The sequence below is a fragment of the Rhinatrema bivittatum genome, chromosome 14 (genome assembly GCF_901001135.1).
Source record: "Rhinatrema bivittatum chromosome 14, aRhiBiv1.1, whole genome shotgun sequence".
Lineage (NCBI taxonomy): Eukaryota > Metazoa > Chordata > Amphibia > Gymnophiona > Rhinatrematidae > Rhinatrema > Rhinatrema bivittatum.
Window position 1 is genome coordinate 63,215,991 of NC_042628.1, and position 25,001 is coordinate 63,240,991.

Genomic DNA, 25,001 nt, shown 5'->3' on the forward strand with positions numbered 1-25,001 from the left:
GCCCAAAAGGTAGGGCCTGGAATTGGTAGTGATGGCCCAATATCGCGAAGCGTAGGAAACGCTGGTGGATGTGATGGATCGGTATGTGGAGATAGGCTTCTGACAGATCCAGGGAGGTCAGGAATTCTCCCGGTTGTACCGCCCTTATGACTGCATGCAGGGTTTCCATGTGGAAGCGGGGTACCTTCAGGTAGCGATTGACTGTCTTGAGGTCCAGTATGGGCCAGAATGTTCCCTCTTTCTTGGGTACGACGAAGTAGATGGAATATTGCCCCAAATTTTGTTGGTGTGGAGGCACCGGTGTTACTGCCTTTAGGGCAAGTAGTTTTGATAGTGTGGTTTCCACTGCCTTCCTCTTGAAGGGGTTGTGGCACGGAGAAATCACAAACTTGTCCAGAGGGATGCTGTGGAAGTCCAGGTAGCATCCAATTGTCAGACGTTATCTCGACCCATCTTTGGTAGAAAAGGGCAAGCCTGCCCTATGATCTCTTCCTGTAGATGGGTCTGCTGATTCTCATTGCATGTTGCGGCTGGGGTCTGGTCCTGAGCCGGCTCCTCCTTTGTTGTGTCTGTTCCAAAAGGACTTGCCCTTGCCAGTGGGGCAGGAGGCTTGGTAAGTGTTTTTATATGGTCTGTAACGCTGGGATCCTCTGCCCTTGGGTGCCTGGGGGGGGGGGGGAAGGGCTTTGGTTCCTCTTGCTCCCGTCCTCTGGTAGACGGGGTACTGGGGACTCGCCCCATTTGTCGGCTAGTTTGTCCAGGTCACTTCCGAAGAGGAGTGATCCTCTAGAGGGCATTCTCGTGAGTCTAGTCTTAGAGGACACGTCAGCTGACCAGCTTCTGAGCCAGAGCTGTCTTCTGGCTGCCACTATGGACAAGAGGCTCCTGGCTGAGGTGCGCACCAGGTCCGAGGTCACATCCGTGAGGAATGATATTGCCGGGTCTAATGCCTTGACTGGTGTAGTTGCGTCCCTGGCCATCGCCAGGCAGGCGCGTGATACCACGGCACAGCAAGCAGCGATCTGTAGGGTCATAGCTGATACATCGTAAGAGTGCTTGAGGATGGATTCCTGCCGTCTATCATTGGCATCCTTGAGGGAAGCTCCACCCTTGACTGGAATGGTGGTGCAGACCAAGGCATCGACCTTGAGAAACCTCTGGAGTTCCTTCGTCGCAGGCTCCAAGGGGTAGAGAGCTTCTAGGGCTCGACCCCCCTTGAAGGTGACCTCTGGGGCGTCCCATTCCAGGTCGATCAGTTGTTGAATGGCCTGTAGCGTAGGGAAATGGCGTGAGGTTTGGTGGAACCCGGCCAGGAAGGGGCTCGCCTTCGACTCTGCTGTGTTGCATGTGTCCAGGTCGGCCAATGCCTTCAGACTCATGGCTACGAGATCTGATCATTTGTCTTTTGGGAAGAAGCGAGTCATGGTGAGATGCGGTTCCCTTCCTGTAGGGAGTTCCCCTTCTTCTGGGGGTTCTGGTTCCTCCTCCGAATCATCTGTGTCCCCTAAGTGGAGGTATTTATCCAGGGGCGGCTCATCTGGTGGAGGCCGGGAGGGCCCTGGGAGGTTCTGGGCCACTGGCGGGGATTGTGGTTGTGCAGCTGGTGGTCCTGTCTGTGCGTGGATGTAGGATTGTAGTTCCGCAAAGAATCCCACCCAGGTGAAGTTGCCTGGGACCGCACTGGGTCCAGCGGTGCTCCCAGAGGGCCCCCACTGTGGCAGGGCCGAGTTGGGAATAGAGAGGTCCGGGGTAGTCTCGCTGGTAGATCTGGAATCCTCTACAGGTTGAGGGAGACCTTGTCTCAGCTCCCCCCGAGCTTCTTCGCACAACAGGCACAGGGCGGAGGTCACCTCGGGCTGTGCAGCTCTCAGGTAGCATGCCAGGCAGAGGACTGGGCCTTTAGCTGTCTTGGACGGCGGTGCCATGATTTACGCATGTATCCTGTACAAATGCGCACACTGGGAGGCCTGGTTATGTGTTCCGGGTGCGCCTACGTTGTGCGCCTAGGAACAGAAGATGCGCGCGTGGCTGTGCGCTCAGCAACCTTTGCACACACAAGTATTTTATGCGCCCGGCTCGCTGCTGTGCGCACGGCTCAATTGTGCAGACAAAGCAGCGACTTGGGGGGGGGGGGGGGGAATGACGCCAGCGACCACGCGAGCAAGATTGTCCCCCCCCCCCCGGAGGGTCTCCACGTGGGAGGACCCTCGAGCTGGATCGGGGCCTAGCCTGGACGAGGCTACTCAACCCGATTAGATAGACGCCGGAGGGACGATCTGTGCGGTTATCCGAGCCTCGGAGACCAGAGACTTAGAGAAAAAAGTTTTCTACCTTACCTTGTCTCGGCGCTTCCCGGTCTCTTGCCTGGCGGTCTCTGGCTGCGGGGAATACTTTCACCGCCGCACTCTGTCTTGCACCCACTGCCTCTCAGCCACTCCCTTTTCAAGGGGCTAAGTCTACGCCGGGTTGGCGACCGGACCAAGGTTGTCTCTCAGCCATTCCCTTCACAGGGGGCTAAGTCCGCGCCGGGACCAAGGCTTACCTCTGAGGGATCTCGGAAATCACCTCAGGAATTCTCAACTGGGGGAGGGACCCTTAGGTTTCACCACAGGAGAGGCTTGTCTGTAGGTAAGATTCTTTTTCTTCTTTGAACATGGAGTTTGGTTTTCTAACGCTGTGCAAGCGTGCGTGAAGTCCCGAACTGCTATGGAGATGGAAAAAAAAACTGAGGAACAGAGCCTCGTGCACAGGTATATGTAGTGCTGACGTGCGTTCACGCACCTTCGCCAGCAGGGCTGCTGGAAGCCGCTTTCGCCGCCGGCTGCCCCCAGGAGGCAGGGGAGCAGCGGTGCGCGCCTCAGGAGGCGGGGAGAGAAGACTGGGGCTGCTGGAAGCATGCAGTAAGTTTACTTTCATTACAATTTCTATTTGCTTTAATTACATGTCAAGTCGATTTTCGCCCTGCGCCTTGCTTCGGGAGGGGCGGGGGGGGGGAAGAGAGAGGACTGGCAATCCCCGAGCGTAGGAGAACCAGGTCCGAGCGTAGGAGAACCAGGCCACACCATGTTACTCGCTTGCTCCAACCCATCCACTTATTTGACCGGAGCCTGCCTATTGCTGTCACATCCCTCTAACGCCAGGGTAAGGGTAGGCAGTAAATTAGCGGGTTAAAGACGCGGCAAAACAGTTCTTGCCTTTTTATCCAACAGTTGGATAAAAAGGCAATAATCGGGCCGCACGTTACTGTATGGGAAGGAATAGCTAATCCAATCATTTACATATAAACATGCCGCGGGCGGAAAGGGATACACATCGATTTAAAGAAGCGGTAAGAATTGGTAAAAACAGATAGTGAATTGCGGGTTAGACTTACACGGCCAAATTGTGGGTACAAAGCGAGTTAGAAACAGGGTAACCGCGGCCACGCTTTACTGTATCGGCCTGATTGGGAGTTAAAATTTATTTTAGCACCTGCATTAAGAAACAGTGCACTGATTTTAGCAGTCTTAATCTAGGACTTACACAAGGTCGCTCCTTGTGATCTTGGGCAAGTCACTTTACCCTCTGTTGCCTCAGATACAAAATTAGATTGTAAGTCCTGTGGGGATAGGAAAATACATATAGTACCTGAATGTAATCTGCTTTGATATACATTGAAGTGCTGAAGAGCAGAATATAAAAATCTAAATACATTTTATTGAAAACCTGCTTCATGGGTAACTCATTTACCTACTTATTAAAACCAGTTACAGCTCAGAAAAAAAAAAAACAACCCTTGGGTTAAAGATACAGTTCCATTGCAGCAGTGGGTACATCTTGGAAGTTGAGAGTCAGTGTAAGTGGGGAGAAAAAAAATATATAAAAGTTTAAAGAAAAAAAAATAAAGTTTACCATTAGAATTCAACACATTGCCTGTACTATAATGAGAACATGTTTCATCATTTCACTCGTGTCTTTAACCCCAGCTTCCGGGGATCTTTTGGCTAGATTGGGTACGGCCCCTAAACAAATCAACTGTGTCCTATAGGTGGAGTTCTGCGGGTAAGCAGGTTCCACAAGCCTCATCATTGTAATCATTGCATTTGCCTACATACTACTCCATGGATGGGAGGGATTGTGTGAGCAAAAATTAGTCCACAGAACAAAGCAGAAGCCAAAATGTTTTATTTCATAGTAAGTCTTTAAATAATGCTGACAAATGTTGCCTGTTGCTACAGGAAACTCTCAACCCCCGACTCAAGCAATATTTTGCAGTGTAGCTTTTTTTTTGCTTTTTTTTTTTTTTTTTTTAAGCGAGGCAAAAATCTAAACCAAAATGTCAAATAATTACAATCAATTACCATAAACAAGTGGAGTGGACAACAAAAGGCATCGGGAAAAAATGCATTAAAAATAGCCAGACACAGACAGAATAGACAAGTCAACCAGACTTCAAACCAGAAAATGATGAATTTAAACTCATGAAGTGACAAAGGTCACATGATCAAAGGGGTCCAATCAGGAGACAAAGAACCAATGGGCTTCTGCCTGCAGTATTACAGGCAAGCGCACCACTCAAACCAAGTTAAGTCCAAAGGAGTGAAGGGTGTTGAGGGTGAAGATCCACATCACCCACTATTGGAGGTCATAACTCGTGGGTCCTGCCTAGCATGCTACTTTTCTCTCAATATGTTCATGTTTACCAACCCTTCCATGGGATGGCAATACCATTTAAATCACCACACTGCTTGCACCTTCTCAGGGGTGATATATGTAATCCTCTGCCCATGCCCTAGTGAATATGTTGGAAAAACCACACAAAAAAAAAAAAAGTCTATGAGCACAACCCTAATTCAAGTCTTGAAGCCTCTCTCTCTCGTTACACATTGGCTACAATCTCATCATAACTTATCTGATCTTAAATTCTTTTTGTTTTAGAACTCTGTACACCACCGACTTGTGGCAGCAACTTTTCTTTGTTTCTCTTATGTTGGGAACAGCACTGTATCTTCACCCCTTTGGTCTTAACTCAGACTGAGCAGGGGCACTTGTCTCTAATACTCCATGCAGAATCCCATTGGGTCTCCGTCTGCTGATGGGGCCCCTTTGATCATGCAACCTTTGGCACCCTTTTCATGAGTTTAAATTCACCTCAATTTTCTTCTGTTTTGGTTGATTGCTATCTATTCTACTTTTTTTAATGTATTTTTTTTTCTAATGCCTTTTGTTGTCCACTTGTTTATGGTAACCGATTGTAACCTACTCTTGATAAAGCTTCCCTGTGAAACATGGCTTGTGTCAGGGGTTGAGATATAAATATTTTCCCATGGCAATAGGCAACATTAGTCAGCATTATTTAAAAAGACTTACTATGAAATAAAACATTTTGGCTTCTATTTTGCTCTGTGGGCTGTTTTTGGTCACACCATGCCTCCTACCTTTCAGCTCGATACAGTAAAGTGGGGCCGCGGTTATCCTGCTCCTAACCCGCTTTCTACTCACTTTCCGGCCGCGTTAGCCCTTCCTGCGATACACTATCCCCTTTAACCCATTCTTACCGCCTCTTTAAATCCCCGGGTAACCCCCTTCCGCACGCGGCATGTATATCAGATGTAAACGATCAAATTAGCTATTCCCTCCCATACAGTAACGCGCGCCCCGACTATCGCTATTTTACCCTGCCGTTTTACCACGCGTTTAACCTGCTAACTTACCGCCTACCCTTTGCTGTCTACCATTACCCCTGCGTTAGAGGCAGGGGTAATGGTAGACAGCAAACTTTCCCCCAAAAGAAACCGAAAATCCCCTCCTCCCGAAGCGGCTCGACATGTGCCAACTTACCTTTTGTTGCTTTTCAGCCCCTTCGCTTCTCTTCCGCCCTCCGGAGGGGGCAGCCGGCGGCGAAAGCGGCTAGCAGCGGTCCCCCCCGCTCCGACCAATGAAAGCATGCCCATCTATGTGCGTTTGGAGGGTATGTGTAGGGGAGGAAATGAACTGCGGGTCTGAAGTACGTTTGGATGATGAAGATTGAATCGCAGGTGATGGTAGTGTTCGGCGTACTTTGAATAATGGGGACAGTGAGAATTGTTAGATTGGGGTACACTGGGCAGATTTCTAGGTGCTGTGTAGTGGGGGAGGGCTAGTAAGGTGGGTTTCCAGACTCGTGCTAGATAAATTTTATGGACGCTGTAAGGGGAGGGGAGGCAAGTTGGGTGCCATCTTTTGGCAAAGTCTGGGAGCTGTGCAGAGGTTAGGCTGGAGCGCCCAAATCGACGGGCCGATGGAGCCCTAGCTGTTGCCGAGCCAGGAGAACCGGGACCTGTGCGGGGGGGACCGCTGCGAGCCACTTTCGCCGCCGGCTGCCCCCTCCGGAGGGCGGAAGAGAAGGGAAGGAGCTGAAAAGCAACAAAAGGTAAGTTGGCACATGTCGAGCCGCTTCGGGAGGAGGGGATTTTCGGTTTTTAGGTTTTCAAGGGTTAAAGTTGGGATCCACTTCCTGGTGCCTGTCATTTCAAATGTCATTTGAAATGACAGGTACCAGCGCAACCAGGATACTGTATAGGCGTGTATTAAGCGCCTATACAGTAAAATGGGTTGCGCTGGCCTAACACTTCGCAGACGCTGCTTGCATTTGCAAGCAATTTAAATAGAGTATCGAGCGGTATGTGATCAGAACAGTGCGTGGGGCAAACGAGGGTGCGCCGGGCACTGCCGCACTCTTTGTAACGCGGCCTTACTGTATCGATCTGTCTGAAAGTATTACCAGTTGGTATTTTCACACTCCTTTTTGCTGTTTGTCCATATACCACCATAACATCAATTTCCTCAGGCAACCAAGGACAGTGGAATGCAATCTTCCATATAAAACTTATTCATATAAAAAATAAAGTAAAAAAATCTGATAAAACAAGATACACGGGATAAAGTCAAATAAGTTATCATTGAATTGTGACTAAAGAGTTTAACAAGCACAACTAAAAGTGGAAAAAAAAAGGAAGTGAACACTTTGATCTAATAAAAATGGCTTTACCTTTAACCAAGCATTTTCAACTAGGTGCCAGCCCCTACTCCATACCTCTCCTCCCCCACCTAAGTTTGGATCCATTGATCATCTCTTGCTAAAAATCTGTGCCCTCAAATAGACAAATTGAATCACTGCTACAGCACTTTCAGTCCTGCCTGAAAGTATTAAATAATACATAATAAACCAGTTTTGGTCCTATTCCTAGAAGGTCGAACCCATGCTACTTTCGGCCTAATGAACGTTCATTTTTTAACTTTTGAGGTATGCCCCTTAACCGATTCTCTTGGCCTCCTTCCTAAACCAAGTTAGGAGGTCGTGAAAAAGAGAGACGATAATTGGGCCATACGATCTGTCCAGTTATAAAACTCTTCCACTTGGGAAAGCTCGGTATATAAATTCCCCTACTAGGCCCAACACCAGCTCCCCACCAGCCATCTTTCTTGAAATTTCATCCCCTTTCCTCCCTCATCTTTGCCCTCTATAATCAGTCCCAAGAATAAGTCCCACCACCTCCCCAGGAAGGCCTTTTCCAGCCTTGTCATCTTCCTGTACAATTATTACAATATAACATTTATGTTTCGGCTGCAATTCATGAAACTAAATGAACACCTTCTACCCCTCCCATATCAGACAGCCTAAAATGCGACTTCGCTACCCATACTGCTCTAGGGGAAAGAACCTTCAAGAAAATCTTTGCAGGCTCAGTTTCCCCAACAGGGAATACAAATCCCAATTTACAACAGATGATTCCCCCCTTTCCAAACACAAGCACTTTCCAAATCGGCACGAACAGTGTATCCAAGAGGTAGGAGGCAGAAGACGCCAGCCCAGGGAGGGACGGCGTCTTCTATCTCCTCCAGGTCCCCGGGAGTCTACCGTTTCCGTTCCTCTCACCTGCACATCCTCATTGCGCAGCTCATCGATGAGCACCGCGATGGGGTAAAGTGAATCATCGCCTCCATCCGCCGCTGCCGCCATCTTGCCTTGCCTTCTCTGTCCGTGAGAGAGAAAAGAAGCGACGCAGGGCGGGGCTTCCTGACTACTCCGCAGGGAAACAGCCAATCGCAGCATCAGGAACCTTGAACTGTGTTATGCTAGCATGCACAAACCAATGCTGCCTCTCCCACGGCAAGGGGCGAAATGTAAACGCACATACGGGTCGATACAGTAACCCGCATTTGGATGCGCGTTTTGGACGCGCTAGCTTTACCCCTTATTCAGTAAGGGGTAATAGCGCGCCGAAAACGTGCGTCCCCCCCACCCCCGAAACTAACAGCCCGATACTGTAAAACCGCGGGAGAGCGGACGAACGCCTGCTCTCCCGGCGCACGCACCGGCCCTTTGCCGGTGCGAGCTATCCAGTATGCTCCAGCATGCAAATTAGGCGACGCGGTGCAAACGAGGGAAAGGAGGCGCTAGGGACACTAGCACGTCCGTAGCGCCTCCTTTTTGACAGGAGCGGCGGCTGTCAGCGGGTTTGACAGCCGACGCTCAATTTTGCCGGCGTCGGTTCTCGAGCCCGCTGACAGCCACGGGCTCGGAAACCTGGACGCCGGCAAAATTGAGCGTCCGGTTTTCGGCCCGACAGCCGCGGGCCGAATTCAAATTTATTATTTTTTTTTTTACTTTTGGGGACCTCCAACTTAATATCGCTATGATATTAAGTCGGAGGGTGCACAGAAAAGCAGTTTTTTTCTGCTTTTCTGTGCACTTTCCTGGCGCCGGAAGAAATTAGCGCCGACCTTTGGGTCGGCGCTAATTTCTTAGAGTAAAATGTGCGGCTTGGCTGCACATTTTACTTACTGGATCCCGCGCGCATACCTAATAGGGCCATCAACATGCATTTGCATGTTGAGGGCGCTATTATGTGCCGCGGGTGGGCCACGTGTTTTCCTCCCCTTACTGAATAAGGGGTAAGGGAAAACACGCGTCCAGAGCAGGCTGACAGTGCGCTCCGACGGAGCACACTTTACTGTTTCGACCTGTAATAGCGCCGGCAACATGTAAATGCATGTTGATGGCCCTATTAGTTATGCCCGCGCGATTTACAGGTCGATACAGTAAGGCCGCGGTAGAAACAGTGCGGCAGTGTCAGGCGCACCCTTCCTCCCCGCACGCACAGTTCTCTTCACTAAGTCCCCGATACTCTCTTCTAATTGCATGCAAATGCATGCCGCGGCTGTGAAGCGATAGGGAAGGGTTATGCCCGCGCAACCCATTTTACTGTATAGGCGCTTAATACAGCACCTATACAGTAACCTGGGTGCGCTGGTACCTGTCATTTCAAATGTCATTTCAAATGACATTTGAATCGTTCCTGGAGAATAGATTCTATTCCTGGAGAATCGTTCCTGGAGAATCGTTCCTGGAGAATAGATTCTACAAAGTAAAAATCAACAATGAAGAATCGCAACCTATCAAATCAACTTGAGGAGTACCACAAGGATCATCTCTCTCTCCTACGCTATTTAATATTTACTTGCTCCCACTCTGCCACTTACTCTCTAACCTCAAGCTAAAACACTATATTTTCGCTGATGACATTCAGATTCTCATGCCCATCACAGAATCACTACAAAAAACTTGGGCGCATTGGAATATCTGCTTACAAACCATCAACTCTCTCCTATCCAGCTTGAACCTCATACTTAACCCAAACAAGACAGAAATCCTCATCATCTCACCAGACGAAAATCACACCCTTACCAACTTTCAAAGCGTAACTCAATTCTCAAATCCAATCACTAACCTCTCCACCTCCGTCAGAGACCTGGGGGTGCGTCTTGACAACAAATTTAACCTAAAATCCTTTATAACCAACACAACTAAAGAATGCTATTACAAACTCCAAGTGCTGAAAAATCTCAAACCTCTTCTTCACTTCAGCGACTTCCAACTAGTAGTCCAGTCTTTAATTCTGTCTAAGCTGGACTACTGCAACTCTCTACTGCTAGGTCTCCCAGCTTTATCCACAAGACCATTACAGATGGTGCAGAATGCAGCAGCAAGGCTACTCACCACACTAATAAAGAGCCCACATAACACCTATTCTTCACAGCCTACACTGGCTTCCTATAAAAGCTAGAATCACCTACAAGACTCTATCAATGATCCACAAGGACATAATCGGCATCGCCCACCTAAATCTAAATTCGCTTCTCCGCCTTCACACATCTCAAAGACCCATCAGGCACAACTACAAAGGTTCCTTATATGCTCCCCCGATCAAAACCACATTAACAAAACGAGCACTCTCAACAGCCGGACCCACACTCTGGAACTCACTACCGCCAGATCTACGCCAAGAGACCTGCCATCTAACTTTTAAGAAAAATCTAAAAACGTGGCTTTTCAGGCAAACATATACAGAATCACAAGTTTACTTAGACACCGGCCAAAAGAAAAATAGCTCAACACCAGATCCAGTTTCACCTTTACCCCCCTTCAAGACTCAACTACGTCAGATCTGAACTTCTCACCTTAAAGACTTCTTAAAGACTTCTTAAAGACTTCTTCTCTGATTCATCTGTCTTCCTTAACTCATGGATTTCTCGCATACTTTGCACATCAACATGGTCTGTGTACCCTCAAATCTCAATTTAGTCTACCCTTTAATTTTTTTTCTAGATATTTATTCTCGCTATAAACATGCCGAACATTTACCTACGTCCTGTTGACGAGTTACTATTATTATTATCTATGTAATATTTAATTTAATTTATTATTAATATCTATATGTTATAGGTTATATGCTAAATGCTATATGTTATACGTTATATGTTAAGAAACGCTGTTCCATGTAACGCCATTTGTGCGAAAGTTTTGTTATATGTAAACCGACCTGATTCAATACTTGTATTGAGAATGTCGGTATATAAAAATCCGAAATAAATAAATAAATAAATAAATAAATGACATTTGAAATGACAGGCACCGGGAGGAGGGAAGCGGCGAAGCGACTTACTTCTTGCTGTGTCTCTCCTCCTCCCGGAGCAGGGCGCGAAAGCAGCCTTGCTCCGGGAGGAGGTGGGACACAGCGGCGAAGCAAAAAAAAAACCAAAGGCGCGTGTTCGATCGGGCGGGTGGGCGCGTGTTCGATCGGGCGGGTAGGCGGCAGCAGCGGTGGCAGAGAAGAAAAAAAAACCAAAAGCAATTTTTTTTTTTTCAAAAAAGCGACAATTTTGGTTTTTTCCAAAAGCGACTTACTTTGGGATCTGTCAAGATCCCAAAAGTAAGTCGCAAAAGTAACTTACTTTTCTGAAGCCATCAGGAACAAGATCGTAGCTCCTCCCGATGAAGACGAAGATGGCCGCCTGCACGGGAAAGCGTGCAATTGGCCGCTGAAGACGTGACGTCACGACGTTTGGCGTCACGGGATGTGACGTCACGTCTTCAGCGGCCAATTGCACGCTTTCCCCCGTGCAGGCGGCCATCTTCGTCTTCGTCGGGGGGAGCTACGATCCTGCTGATGGCTTCAGATCCCGGGGGCGGGTGGGCGCGTGTCCGGCTCCCGCCGCTGCCTGGATGGGTGGGCGCGTGTCCGGCTGGATGAATGCCCGTGCGATTTTGGAGCTCATGGCATGAGCGCCAAAATCGCACGGGCATCCATTCCGGCGGGGGCCGTGCATTCATCCAGGCAGGGGTAACCGTGGGCCGTTTTCGCCACCGGTTCCCTCTGCCTGGATGAATGCCCGTGCGATTTTGGCGCTCATGGCATGAGCGCCAAAATCGCACGGGCATCCATTCCGGCGGGGGCCGTGCATTCATCCAGGCAGAGGGAACCGTGGGCCGTTTTCGCCACCGGTTCCCTCTGCCTGGATGAATGGCCGTGCGATTTTGGCGCTCATGGCATGAGCGCCAAAATCGCACGGGCATCCATTCCGGCGGGGGGCCGTGCATTCATCCAGGCAGAGGGAACCGTGGGCCGTTTTCGCCACCGGTTCCCTCTGCCTGGATGAATGGCCGTGCGATTTTGGCGCTCATGGCATGAGCGCCAAAATCGCATGGGCATCAATTCCGCTGCTGCCCCCGGATCCCGGATGCCGCTTTTTTTGCTTCTTTGCTGCCCCCCCCCCCCCCGCTGCCGCTGCTGCCCCCGGATCCCGCTGCCCGCTGCCGCTTACCCGCGAAATCGGGAGGAAGGGAGAAGGGACTACCGTAGCAGGCCCGAGCCTTGCTACTTTTTCGGTTTTTTTGTTTTTTTTGCTTCGGGAGGAGGGGACCGGACGGGGCTGCAGGAGACCGGACTGGGGCTACACCGGACGGCTGGACCGGGGACCAGGGCAGGTAAGCAATTTTTTACACTACACTACACTACACTAACACCTACTAGGGGGAGGCGGTAAACTAGCACGTTAAGGCCGCGGCAGAACAACGGGTTACTGAGGAGATAATATCAGCACCCGTTACAGTATCGGAGGGGAATAGCTAATTCATTCATTATACAGCTTTTTCGTTCATTTACATGCTGGGTGCGGAAAGGGTTATGTGTTTATTTTAGGAAGCGCTAAGGACGCGTGAAACTGGAGACTGTATTGCTGGACCGCCTTACTCGTCTGTATTGTGCGCTCCCAGCACGTTACAGACGGGGAATCTTTAACTGAACGTTACTGTATCGACCTGTTAGAAAGTAAAATGTGCAGCCAAGCCGCACATTTTACTTTCAGAAATTAGCACCTACCCAAAGGTAAGCGTTAATTTCAGCACCGGGAAAGTGCACAGAAAAGCAGTAAAAACTGGCGATATTAAGTCGGAGGTCCAGAAAGTTAAAAAAAAGTTTTTAAAAAAATGTGAAATCAGCTCACGAGTTGAAAACCGGACGCTCAGTTTTGCCGGCGTCCGGTTTCCAAACCCGTGGCTGTAGGCGGGTTCAAGAACCGACGCTGTCAAAATTGAGCGTCGGCTGTCAAACCCGCTGACATCCGCCGCTGCTGTCCAAAAAGAGGCGCTAGGGATGCGCTAGTGTCCCTAGCGCCTCTTTTTACCACGGCCCTAATTTAAATATTTGTTTTACTATATCGCACGCACAGGACACTGGCCTATGCGCGCGCCAGGAGAGCGGACGCTCGCCTGCTCTCCCCGCGACTTTACTGTATCGGCCTGTGAATAAGGGGTAAAGCTAGTGTAACCCATCGAAAATGCGCGTCTAACCACAGGTTAACAGTGCGCTCCGTCGCACTGACAGTAAAAGTTGCGGGAGAGTGGGAGAGCCCCCGCTCTCCCGGCGCTCGCACAGGCCACTCTCCTGTGTGCGCGATTCAGTATTCAAATGAGGGCCCGCGGTAAAAAGAGGCGCTAGACACACTAGCGCGTCCCTAGCGCCTCTTTTTTTGACAGGAGCGGCGGCTGTCAGCAAGTTTGACAGCCGACGCTCAATTTTGCCGGCATCGGTTCTCAAACCCGCTGACAGCCACGGGTTCGGAAACCGGATGCCGACAAAACTGAGCATCCAGTTTTCAATCCGCGATTTTCAATTTTTTTATTTTTAATTATTTTTTACTTTTGGGACCTCTGACTTAATATCACCATGATATTAAGTCGGAGGGTGTACAGAAAAGCAGTTTTTACTGCTTTTCTGTACACTTTCCCAGTGCCAGCAGAAATTAATGCCTACCTTTGGGTAGGCGCTAATTTCTAAAAGTAAAATGTGCGGCTTGGCTGCACATTTTACTTATTGAATCGCGCGGGAATAACTAATAGGGCCATCAACAGGTCTTGAACGAGTAGATGTGAATCAGTTATTTACGCTTTTGCATAATAGAAGGACCAGGGGACATTCCATGAAGTTAGCAAGTAGCACATTTAAGACTAATTGGAGAAAATTATTTTTCACTCAACGCACAATTAAGCTCTGGAATTTGTTGCCAGAGGATGTAGTTAGTGTAGTTAATGTAGCTGGGTTCAAAAAAGGTTTGGATAAGTTCTTGGAGGAAAAGTCCATTAATGCTATTAATCAAGTTTACTTAGTAATAGCCACTGCTATTAATTGAATCAGTAGCATGGGATCTTCTTGGTGTTTGGGTACTTGCCAAGTTCTTGTGGCCTGGTTTGGCCTCTGTTGGAAACAGGATGGTGGGCTTGATGGACCCTTGGTCTGACCCAACATGACAATTTCTTATGTTCTTATGAAATGCCATAGAGACCCACCACGCAGCTCGACACTAGCGCATCCCTAGCGCTTTTTGGATAGGAGCGGCGGCTGTCAGCGAGTTTGACAGCCGACTCTCAATTTTGCCGGTATCGGTTCTCAAGCCCGCTGACAGCCATGGGTTCGGAAACCGGACGCTGGCAAAATTGAGCGTCCGGTTTTCAACCCGCGAACTGCAGGCCCATTTTAAATTTTTAAATTTTTTTAACTTTTCGGGTCTCCGACTTAATATCGCCATGATATTAAGTCGGAGGGTGCACAGAAAAGCAGTTTTTACTGGCGCTAATTTCTGGCGCTAATTTCTTAAAGTAAAATGTGCGGCTTGGCTGCACATTTTACTTACTGTATCGCGCAGGAATACCTAATAGTGTAACCGTCTCTTTTAGTCAGTAAGGAGGCCCAGACAACTGATCCGTAAAGATAGACTTTTATTGCCAGCAAGATGCAGCTAAGACAAAGGCTTAGTACAACTGCATGCCCCTCCCCTTCAGGAACAGACTCTTATGCACTTTACAGTTCTTATCTTTTACACATGCGTTCTAAGCATTGCTGAGCAAGCATATTCCGGCTGAAGGGGCTACTGACCCCCTCCCTAGACACCCTGGAACTTTCGTGAAACTTCTCCCATGTTCTGCAGGAGAGGCTGCTGGGACTTGCAGTTCTGGAAAGGAATTTGCGAGTCTGCAGTAATACAGCCCGTCACATAATACATCCATTGTTCTATTCTAGGTTACAGCAGTGAAAGCTTATCAGAGAATAAGAACAGCGAAGCCAAAAAATGAAAATGTGCAATGTGCTGACAGAGAGTTTCTCAATGTCCTAATTACAGCTGTATTGCAGACTGTAAGTAAACCCGTCATGAAGCAGGGAATTCTGGTACATGAAGTCCTTTGTCAGGTTGAAGCCTTCAGACTCCTTCATTCCCCCATTTGATACTTATCATTCTCTATGAAAAGTATCACACCATCACAACGCAACTGTGGAGCTGAAAGAAACAGAAACAAGAAAAATTAGCAATTTGAGTTCTCAGGGGGCCCTAATTTCCCAAACAGTCCGATGGTTTCTTCACGGGTTTGAGACGGATGGGCCCTATTGGCTCCACCCCCCTTTGTAGCCCGAACTTGTCATGTATGGGAAGATGGCCCAGGATAAAACATGAGGATGGTTAAACAGGTTCTATAGGCTCAGAGGAATACATGTACAGTGACATGAGCTGCGTGGCTGTATTGCGTTCAGCAATGTCCTCCATCATCCGACGAAGGCGATTTAAGCAAGAAAGGAATAATTCAGGGTCCTAAAAGACAAAACAGAATTAAACTGGCTAGGATAACAAACAAGCTCTTAAATCCACCGATCATGGAAAACCAACCATGGAATCCATTGGCCCATCCCAAGCACTATTCCACTGCTGGTCAGGGACGTGAGCCATTTCGACCATGCGATCAGTGATGTCTTGGATAACCTTGCTTTGGTCATCTACCTGTAAACAACAATTGGAGAGGTTAAATGTTCCACCAACCCTCCTTCCTGGGCCAGAAGGTAATCTAAAACCAATCTATTCTGGTACACTGCAGTCATAATTTTGGTATTTTGTTTTGCCCAGAGTTTAAGAGCGAAAGCAGTCGTTGGTGATGAGCTCCAGGACTGCCTGAAGCCTGATGATTCGATGCAATTAATACTGCTTGGAAGGGTTCCCGAGTTGCCCCTTTTTGCTGCTTCATCTGCTCTCTGATTTCCTTGACAATAGGGTTTGATTTCCTGGTGTGTGTTTTGCAATGCATTACAGCCACCTTGTGAGGTAGCCAAACTGCGTCTAGTAATTTACGTACTTCTGATGCATTGTTCAATTGTTTTCCCTCTATCATGCTCCATGCACTTGAATTGTAAGAAAGGCATATCTAGAGTCTGTATAGATATTTACAGTTTGTCCTTCTGCTAACTGCAGAGCTCGGGTAAGGGCAATTAGTTCAGCTTTTTGTGCAGACGTTCCTGGGGGAAGAGGTTGAGCCTCAACGATTTCATCTTCGGATACAACAGCATATCCAGCAGAACATATCTCAGGAATGATTTGGCTGCTCCCATCAGTGAATAAAGTCCAAGCTCCTTGCCAGGATTGAACCCTCAGGTCTGGTCTACTGGAATGTATTGTAGTCATGACTTCTTCACAATCATGGGCAACTGGTTCAGGTGCCGGCATAAGAGTGGCCGGGTTCAAGTTTTTGCTGTCTTGTATTTGAATTTCAGATGTTTCACACAGTAAGGCTTGATACTTGACGAGACGTGAATTAGTCATCCATTTTTGGTCCATGGGTCTCTAGCAGTCCTTGAATGGTGTGGGGAGTTGTTACGTTCAGAGTTTGACCAGAAGTTAATTTGACTGCTTCTGGAATTAGTAAGCATGCAGCCGCCATGCTTCGAAGACAACCTGGCCATCCTTTGCAACGTTGTCCATTCCTTTTGACAGATATGCAACAGGTCGTTCCCATGATTCTAAAGTTTGAGTCAATACCCCTATGGCCATTCCTTTCTTTTTCGTCGATGAACAGATGAAATGGTTTCATTACATCTGGCAGTCCTAGAGCAGGTGGTTCAATCAAGAAGGCGTCCTTTAGTTGATGTAAGCTTGCTAGTTCGTGTCTTTCCCTTGAAAAGGTTGAGACTCTGCTTCTTTAACCCCACAACTTGTCGTACAGGGGTTGGGCAATAATCGCATAGTTGGCAATCCACAATCTACAGTATCCTGCAGCCCCAAGGAACGCTCGGAGCTCTTTCTTGCAAGTGGGTACAGGTTTGATCTCTTATAGAACTAGTACGAGAGATTCCAAGACAACGAGTGCCTTCACGTATTTGAAAGCCCCAAATACTCTACTTCCAATTCACAGATTTGCGCTTTCTTTTTACTTGCACGGTATCCTTTGGAGTACAAAGTCTTTAGCAGCTGAAGAGTGGATTACTGCACATTCGAGGTACGTCTCTCGAAACAACAGGTCCATCCACATATTGTATGACTGGCCCATACATAACTTGATACATCTTTAAGTCTTTGCCAGTTGCTCACCGAACAGCGTAGGTGAGTGCCTAAACCCTTGAGGCAACCGAGTCCATGTGTACTGCTGCTTTATTCCAGTAGGGTGCATTTTTCCCATGTGAAAGCAAAAATCTTTCTGACATTCCTCCGCTAACCGGAACGGAGAAGAAAGCATCTTTGAGATCAATGACACTGTACCACTTTGACGCAGGAGAGACTTGAGCCAAGATTGAATATGGATTTGGTAGGAGGGCTACTAGATCTGCTACTTGATTGTTTACTCTCCTTAATCTTGTACTGGCCGATAATCATTAGATCCAGTTTTCTTTACGGGTAACAAGGGGTGTTCCAAGCAGATCGGATTCGCCGGAGAATGCCCAAATCATACAGTCTCTGCAGATGTATCTGGATTCCTTGCCTGGGCCATATATGGAATGGGGTATTGAGGTTGATTGATCACCTGTGCATTCTGTTTCATCTCTATCCATATGGGGGTAGCGTCGATAGCTATTCCTCCCGGGTTCTGTTCGGACCATACTTGGGGTACACTATCCATCAGTTGTCTTCGTTTTTGTTGAGGGGGGGTGTTGTTTTCATATCGATGTTCGATGGTTTCGTGTCGCCAAATGTAGTCTCCATTCTTCTTAGAGGGGACAGAATGAGTATCACTGGATGGGTCCCCGAAGGAGGCTTTAACTTCCCCTGTTGGTTGAAATCTCAATGTGGTCTGAGGCTACACAGCAGGTCCCATCCGATAGAGGGGATACCATGGTCCCGCCTACTTGTATAGTTCATTCTTTCTGCAGAGGGGCAGTGAGTACCCTGACCTGAGGCACCCACTATAGAAACAGTCTCTTTCGTCGGGGGGCCAATTGGTGCAGTCATGACAGATCGTTGGCCTCTGAGTCCAACAGGGCCCCTGATTTTGTTGTGTTACCTCGTGGATCTCCACCAGAGGGTCAGTGGGGATTCTTCCCTCCCGGTCTCCTTCAGGCGGTATGCTCCTTGTCGCCTCCCCCGCCATCTGTCCAGTGGGGGTTGTCCGATCTCCTTCCTCCTCCGGCCCCTTTGTGTCGGTGCAGGTCCATTTTGTCGTTAGTATCACTGCAGGGCTCCCGTATTTCTTTTGCCATTCTTCACAGTCTCTCTTTCAATGGCCTTCATTTTTGCAGTACGCACACTGATTCTTTCCAAAGGGGGGTCCTTGTTCCCCCTCCTCTTCGCGGTCTGCCATTGTCCTTGGCTCCTTCCCGTCCCGAGTGTCCTCGAGAGCGGCGGCTAAACAGTCACTTTCTCCTTCATGTCTCTACTTGCTTCTCTCTTTTCTCTTCCACTTCTCTATTTCCACATACTTGGTCTGCTATAGCTTTAACTGGCTGAGGCTCATGCCCCTCAAAGCCCTCGGCCTTCTGCAGGTTCTTTCGGATGTCGGGTCTATTATTAAGTTTCCTGGTTGCAGGGACGGGCCCTTTTCTTCTCTTCCTGATCCCTGTTCCAATACACCTCAAAATACGATGAAAAGATCACAGTCCATCTGGAAATTGAATAGGTGACCTGCGCCTGGAGGCAAATCAGTTCTGACGAGGCTGAGAAGCCTGCAAAACATTGCTTCCTTCTTACTTGTAAGTTTGGCATTGGGGTTAATTCAATAAAGTCAACCTGGATCTGCAGGCAAGGATCCAGGGGGGGGGGGGCGCTTTAGGTGTGGCAGGAGTGATGATCAAACCCTTGGAAAGCCTTGTATCAAGTACATTGCAAACACTAAGAACATATGGTAATAGCCAGAGCCCAGCCCCCACCAGTGGTAAAAGACCATAATTGCAATATATATATATATATGTGTGTGTTGTGTATTTGCTCTGTTCCTAATCTTGCATAGTGGCCCCTCTCTTGCCCACAACTTCCAATAATCCTTATCTTGGCGCCTGCCACTGAATCAAAATTTTTAATATTGTTTTCTCCGTTTTTGTTTTTTTTTTTTTACAAACGGAATCCTGTAATTCCCACAGTCAGCGCTGCACATGCTTGGCTGTCTTATCTTGCCAGTTCCTTAAAACAGGGAGTAGCTCTGCATATTTAACTACTGCTAGCCAAAGAAGCAACAAGAAAAACTTTAACAAAGAACCCATTCTTAATCATTTCTCTAAATTTCCCAGAGACAGCTTCAAAATAAACTGCGTCAGCAAAAGAGAGTTCATACTTTATCATGCGTTCCAATGTAACTTTTAAATAACAGATAATATATAGGAGACAAGTAAGAACAATAAATTAACATGGTATTAGAGAATAATTGACTAACCTGTGGATGTATCGAGTGAAGGCGCAATGAATGAATGAATCAAGAGGCCGCCAATGAAGAGTGGGTGACTCGCCAGAATGATGGCTACTGCCTGGAGACAATAGACAATACCCTTATTCAATAAACATACACATGGTTACTGTGACTCCAACATCACTCTAAGCTTCAACAGCAAGAGGAAATGTGGAAAAAAGGATTTGCACTCACAAAGACGGGAGTAGCTGGCTTGTTACGGCGGTTACTACCCCAAACCAAATATCCAAATTACTACCTCCACCTTCCTCTATTCCTGATGCCTTTCAACTAGCTTGATCACTCCATTCTTATACTTCACTTCAATGCATATCCAGCATAGTTCTCTGCTTCAACAGCAGGGGAAAAGAAAAACTGTTACTTCACACATCCAGCAGAGCTCTCTGCTTAAACGGCAGGGGAGAAGAAAAAAAGGGTTCGCACTCACAAAGCGGGGAGTAGCTGGCTTGTTACGGCGGTTACTACCACCAAACCAAATGTACCTGATACTTCACTCTCGACGCATATCCAGCATGGCTCTCTGCTTCAACGGCATGGGAGAAAGACTGATACATCACAAATTTCCAGCATAGCTCTCTGCTTCAACGGCAGGGGAAAAGAAAAACTGATACTTCACGCATAGTCCAGCATAACTTCAACGGCAGGGGGAGAAGAAAAAAGGATTCACACTCACAAAGCGGGGAGTAGCTGCTTGTTACGGCGGTTACTACCCCAAACCAATGTGCCTGATACTTCACTTCGATGCATACCAGCATAGCTCTCTGCTTCAAACGGCAGGGGAGAAGAAAAAAACTGATACTCACGCATATCCAGCATAGCTCCCTGCTTCAAACGCAGGGGAGAAGATAACCAACCAATAAGGGCTGTATAACATAATCTGGGTAAAAACAAATAAGCATGGGTGTAGCTTGCTTATTGCGGCGGTTACTACCCCTACTACCTCTAACTAATCAAGCTAGATATTTCACTTGGATGCAGCTCCATCACCGCTCTCTACATTAATGGCGGGGGTGGAAGGGAATTAGAACCAAGAGCTAAGAGAAACAGATAAGTATGGGAGAAGAAATGAGGGAAGCTTGCTGGGCAGACTGGATGGGCCATTTGGTCTTCTTCTTGCCGTCATTTCTATGTTTCTATGTTTCTATGTTTCTATGAATTTGCTGCTATAAAATGTCTTAAAAATAGCCTGCATCATAAGGCACTAAATGATTTGTAAGGGACCCTTGGTTCTGGTATTTCTTTGCAAGTAGCAATCCTTTGTCAGATTACAGACAGTTTAGCAAGGACCTTGGAGAATAAATTTAATCAGCAGAAACTCGGAGCTAACAATCTTCCTTTCTTTTAATTAACATACCACAATTCTATCTTTATTCACATACGCACACCATCAACTAACTTTCAATAATGTTCTGTTAAAACAAACGAAACAATTCGATCCCCTCCTCTCTCCTGTAATTATCTCTGCCGTTAACCCTTAACTGCCATCAAGTTCTAAACTTCAACACCAGTAAATGCATTCTCCAGTAATCAAATCAGTATTTTAACTTAACACTGTAAATTAATTTGTTGTATAGTAGTCTTGTGCAGCATCTGTAACCCAAAACTCTCTTCTTATTAGGGTTTAAAACAATTAAAAATCCCTGGTACATGTGCTTGCAATTCACAGATAGCAGTTACATACATTACAATCCTTAATTAATAATTTGAAAATCCAAACGTACCAGAGAAATGTTTTAGGGGTTAAACTGTCCCGCTGAGAAGCAGCCTCTGCCCATCCAAATTAGTTAACTCTCAAGCTCCCAGCAGCAGCTAACTGCCGCTGTTCAGCACACATATACAGATAAATAATTCACAATCACTTTTAATAAGTTTTCCTTAAGTAAAAATAGTCTGCATCACCAGAGTAGATCAAAAGAAATAATGCATTTGATCACAAAAAGAAATTTGTCTAACCGATCTACCACAGTAGAATTTTTTTTTTTTTTTACAAGTACCTTACAGACAGACAGACACTGGGGACTTCCGGTTCCCCATTTTGTGCGCCTGAGCCATCATTACGAGGGCGGCTCCCTCCACATACTTCTTCGCCCATGACGGAGGATCTACAATGACTGCAAGCCAAGTAGTTATGTACGGTATATCTTCGGGACAACCCGGATTCCCTTCTTCACTAACTATTTTCTGGACCCTCGTGGCCGTTTGGAAATCGAAAGTTCCTACCGGAGGCAAATTTACACACAAACTGGGCCACCTATGGGTACATTGTTGAATCATTCCGGGTTTAGTACATTTATGCCTATCGAACACTTCGCTATAGTGCTCCGTCATGATTTTTAATGGAGTAGAACCGCCCCCTCCCATTAGGATAGAGTCACAGACAAAGGAGGGAAGGGAAGACGGATAGGTAAGGGGTCCGTATCCGTCAGACACAAAAGGGTCACAATCGCCCCGACTAGGACGCGGTCAGCCCGGCCTAGAACTGCGAGGCCATTCACTCTCTTTCACACAACAAGAAACCTATTCCCACTATCGTATGCTTCACTTGTATTTTTCTCCTTTTTATGCGCGTGGTCTTCGGAACGTAATTCCTACTAACACACTGCGTGGGGTGTGATCAAGGCCCCCTCGGTCCGCCGGGGATGGACCGGTTATTTCCTTGTCTATTCTTCACCTATTCCATGTTCCCATAATACTCGCCTGCAGGGGTCTTCCGATCGTCAAGAAAGCCTTCTTCCCGGATCACCAGCCCAAAGGTCTCAGAGGATCTCCGTGGAATGACCCCCTCAGATACCTGATCACTGAACTCAGCGGTGGCCACTCACCAGGCAAGTCTGGGGGATCACTCCGCCACAAAATCTCCTGGACCAACTGGGGGGCTAAAATAGCGTCCCCGGTACCTCCTGGCTGAGGCTCGCCAAATGTAACCGTCTCTTTTTAGTCAGTAAGGAGGCCCAGACAACTGATCCGTAAAGATAGACTTTTATTGCCAGCAAAATGCAGCTAAGACAAAGGCTTAGTACAACTGCATGCCCCTCCCCTTCAGGAACAGACTCTTATGCACTTTACAGTTCTTATCTTTTACACATGCGTTCTAAGCATTGCTGAGCAAGCATATTCCGGCTGAAGGGGCTACTGACCCCCTCCCTAGACACCCTGGAACTTTCGTGAAACTTCTCCCATGTTCTGCAGGAGAGGCTGCTGGGACTTGCAGTTCTGGAAAGGAATTCGCGAGTCTGCAGTAATACAGCCCGTCACATAATACATCCATTGTTCTATTCTAGGTTACAGCAGTGAAAGCTTATCAGAGAATAAGAACAGCGAAGCCAAAAAATGAAAATGTGCAATGTGCTGACAGAGAGTTTCTCAATGTCCTAATTACAGCTGTATTGCAGACTGTAAGTAAACCCGTCATGAAGCAGGGAATTCTGGTACATGAAGTCCTTTGTCAGGTTGAAGCCTTCAGACTCCTTCAATAGGGCCATCAACATGCATTTGCATGTTGCGGGCGCTATTAGGTTCAGGGGGATGGACGCACTATTACGCCTTACTGAATAAGGGGTAAAGCTAGCGCGCTGAAAACGCGCGTCCAATCGCGGGTTAACAGTGAGCTCCACTGGAGCGCACTGTACTGTATCGGCCTGTGAGTTAGCAAAGGCTCGAATAGTCTGACTCCTGTCTGCGCTACTCTGCCCCTCCTGCTGCCTGCAGGAAGCTCTCCTTCTGCCCTTCGAGGTTTGACTACTAACTTGGTTACCCGCTCCTCGGGGACCCTCTGTTCTATTTTCAGGTGCCATTCAGGGATCAGGTACTCGCTCCTCGAGGGCCTGCTCTCTCTGCCTCAGTGCCTGTACCATCTACAACTATCTGGTGGAATCGCATCCATATCAGCTAACACTGAGTGAGTACATTAACATCTCATCTGTCTAATCCACAGTAACTGCTGCGGAACCTCCTGACATCATCTTGGAGAGAAGGGCTCCCTCTGCCTAGGTCCCTGAGACTACAACTCACCACTGCCACCTGGTGGCTACTTCTAGCTATATAAAAAACAATTCATTCCGGTGTTTTGTGCTAGTGCTGTGGCTCCTCTCGGGGCTCCTCCCCGTGGGCATGGTCATCTCCACAGCACCCAAGGATCCACTAAAACACACGTAATAACAACAGATTGCCAACTCATTGGATCCGGCTCAGCTCATGGTGTTGCAGGACATTCCCGGCCGAGCAGCAGACTGCACTGGAAGGACTGACCGCCACATTTAATTTGCTACACCAGCAGATTAATTCATCTTCCACCTCAGGTGACGAGGCTAAACCGTCTGAGGTGACAGTCAAGACAACTGTACCTCTAACAGCTCCAACCCGCTTCTCGGGAGAAGTATGGAGATGCAGAGACTTCATTAATCAGTGGTGCATGCACTTTGCGTTACAACCTGGACATTTCCCTACAGCTTATGCAAAGACTACGTATATCCTATCATACCTAGATGGATGAGCCCTGTCCTGGGCATCTTCGCTGTGGGAACGCGAGAACCCGATCCTTCACAACATTGAAGGATTCCTTGAACTGTTTAAATCAGTTGTTGATGACCCTGCCCGATATTCTGTTGCAGGATCTTCCTTGTTCATCAAAAGCAAGTGAACAAGACCCTAGCTGACTTTGCTATTGAATTCAAGACACTGGCGTCTGAATTATCCTGGGACCCAGGATGCCTGAAGATGCTGTTCTTCGAAGGACTGAATGTTGTAAACTGTGAGGTTTGGGTGGAACCCTTGGACACTGTGGCAGCTGACCACGCCACGGGGGGAAGTCCCTTGAGGGGCCACAGGTCAGGCTTAGCTCAGGACACACAAACACAGAATTTGATCTTTTATTAGACTGTGGTAAGGAAGCCACCAGAGGTGCAGTAGTGAGCAGCTGGAATAGCCCGGCAGGGCTGGTATCCCTCAGGCACTGGAACAGTGACTCCTCCGGTAGCAGTGCTGTAGTGGAAAGAACTGAGAGAATGAGTACAGTAGAGAATATACAAGACCCCAGTAGGGAGAGCAGACCCTCGAGGAGCGAGTATCTGAACCCTGAGAGCTGGGAGGCTTGCAGATGTTGTATTCACGCAGCGGTTCCACGGAGATGGCACTGGGGCTGGAACGGAGGCAGGCCCTAAGAGGAGCGAGTGCCTGGTTCCAGGGAACAGCTCTGAGGTGAAGATGGTAGTGCTCACTGATGTTGAAGATTAGCAAAAGAAGAGAAGGTAGGAGTAGACAGCGAATCAGGGAACATGGGCCCTCGAGGAGTGAGTACCGGTTTCCTGATAACGACCTGGAAAGCAAGAGAGGCCCCCGAGGAGCGGGTACCCCATTAGTGTTAGACAGTCCAATAGAGATTGGAGAGGCAGAGTAGCTGTAGGATTCCCGTACGATTACCCTTGTTAACTCAAAGGCTAGCAAACATTGTAGGCTTTAAATATCCGGGCATCATGACATCATCACGGGGGGA

General features: G+C 47.8%; 1 protein-coding gene across 1 annotated transcript in view; it reads right to left on the reverse strand.

Annotated features, from left to right (window-relative positions):
- Nucleotides 1–8,089, reverse strand: part of LOC115075698 (serine/threonine-protein phosphatase 2A 65 kDa regulatory subunit A alpha isoform) — a 206,558-nt gene extending 198,469 nt beyond the window's left edge. The window contains exon 1 of the mRNA XM_029576335.1: nucleotides 7,898–8,089. Within this exon, the coding sequence (XP_029432195.1) occupies nucleotides 7,898–8,074 (177 nt within the window). The 5' untranslated portion in view covers nucleotides 8,075–8,089. The remainder of the gene's footprint in view (nucleotides 1–7,897) is intronic.
- Nucleotides 8,090–25,001: the final 16,912 nt, after the last annotated feature.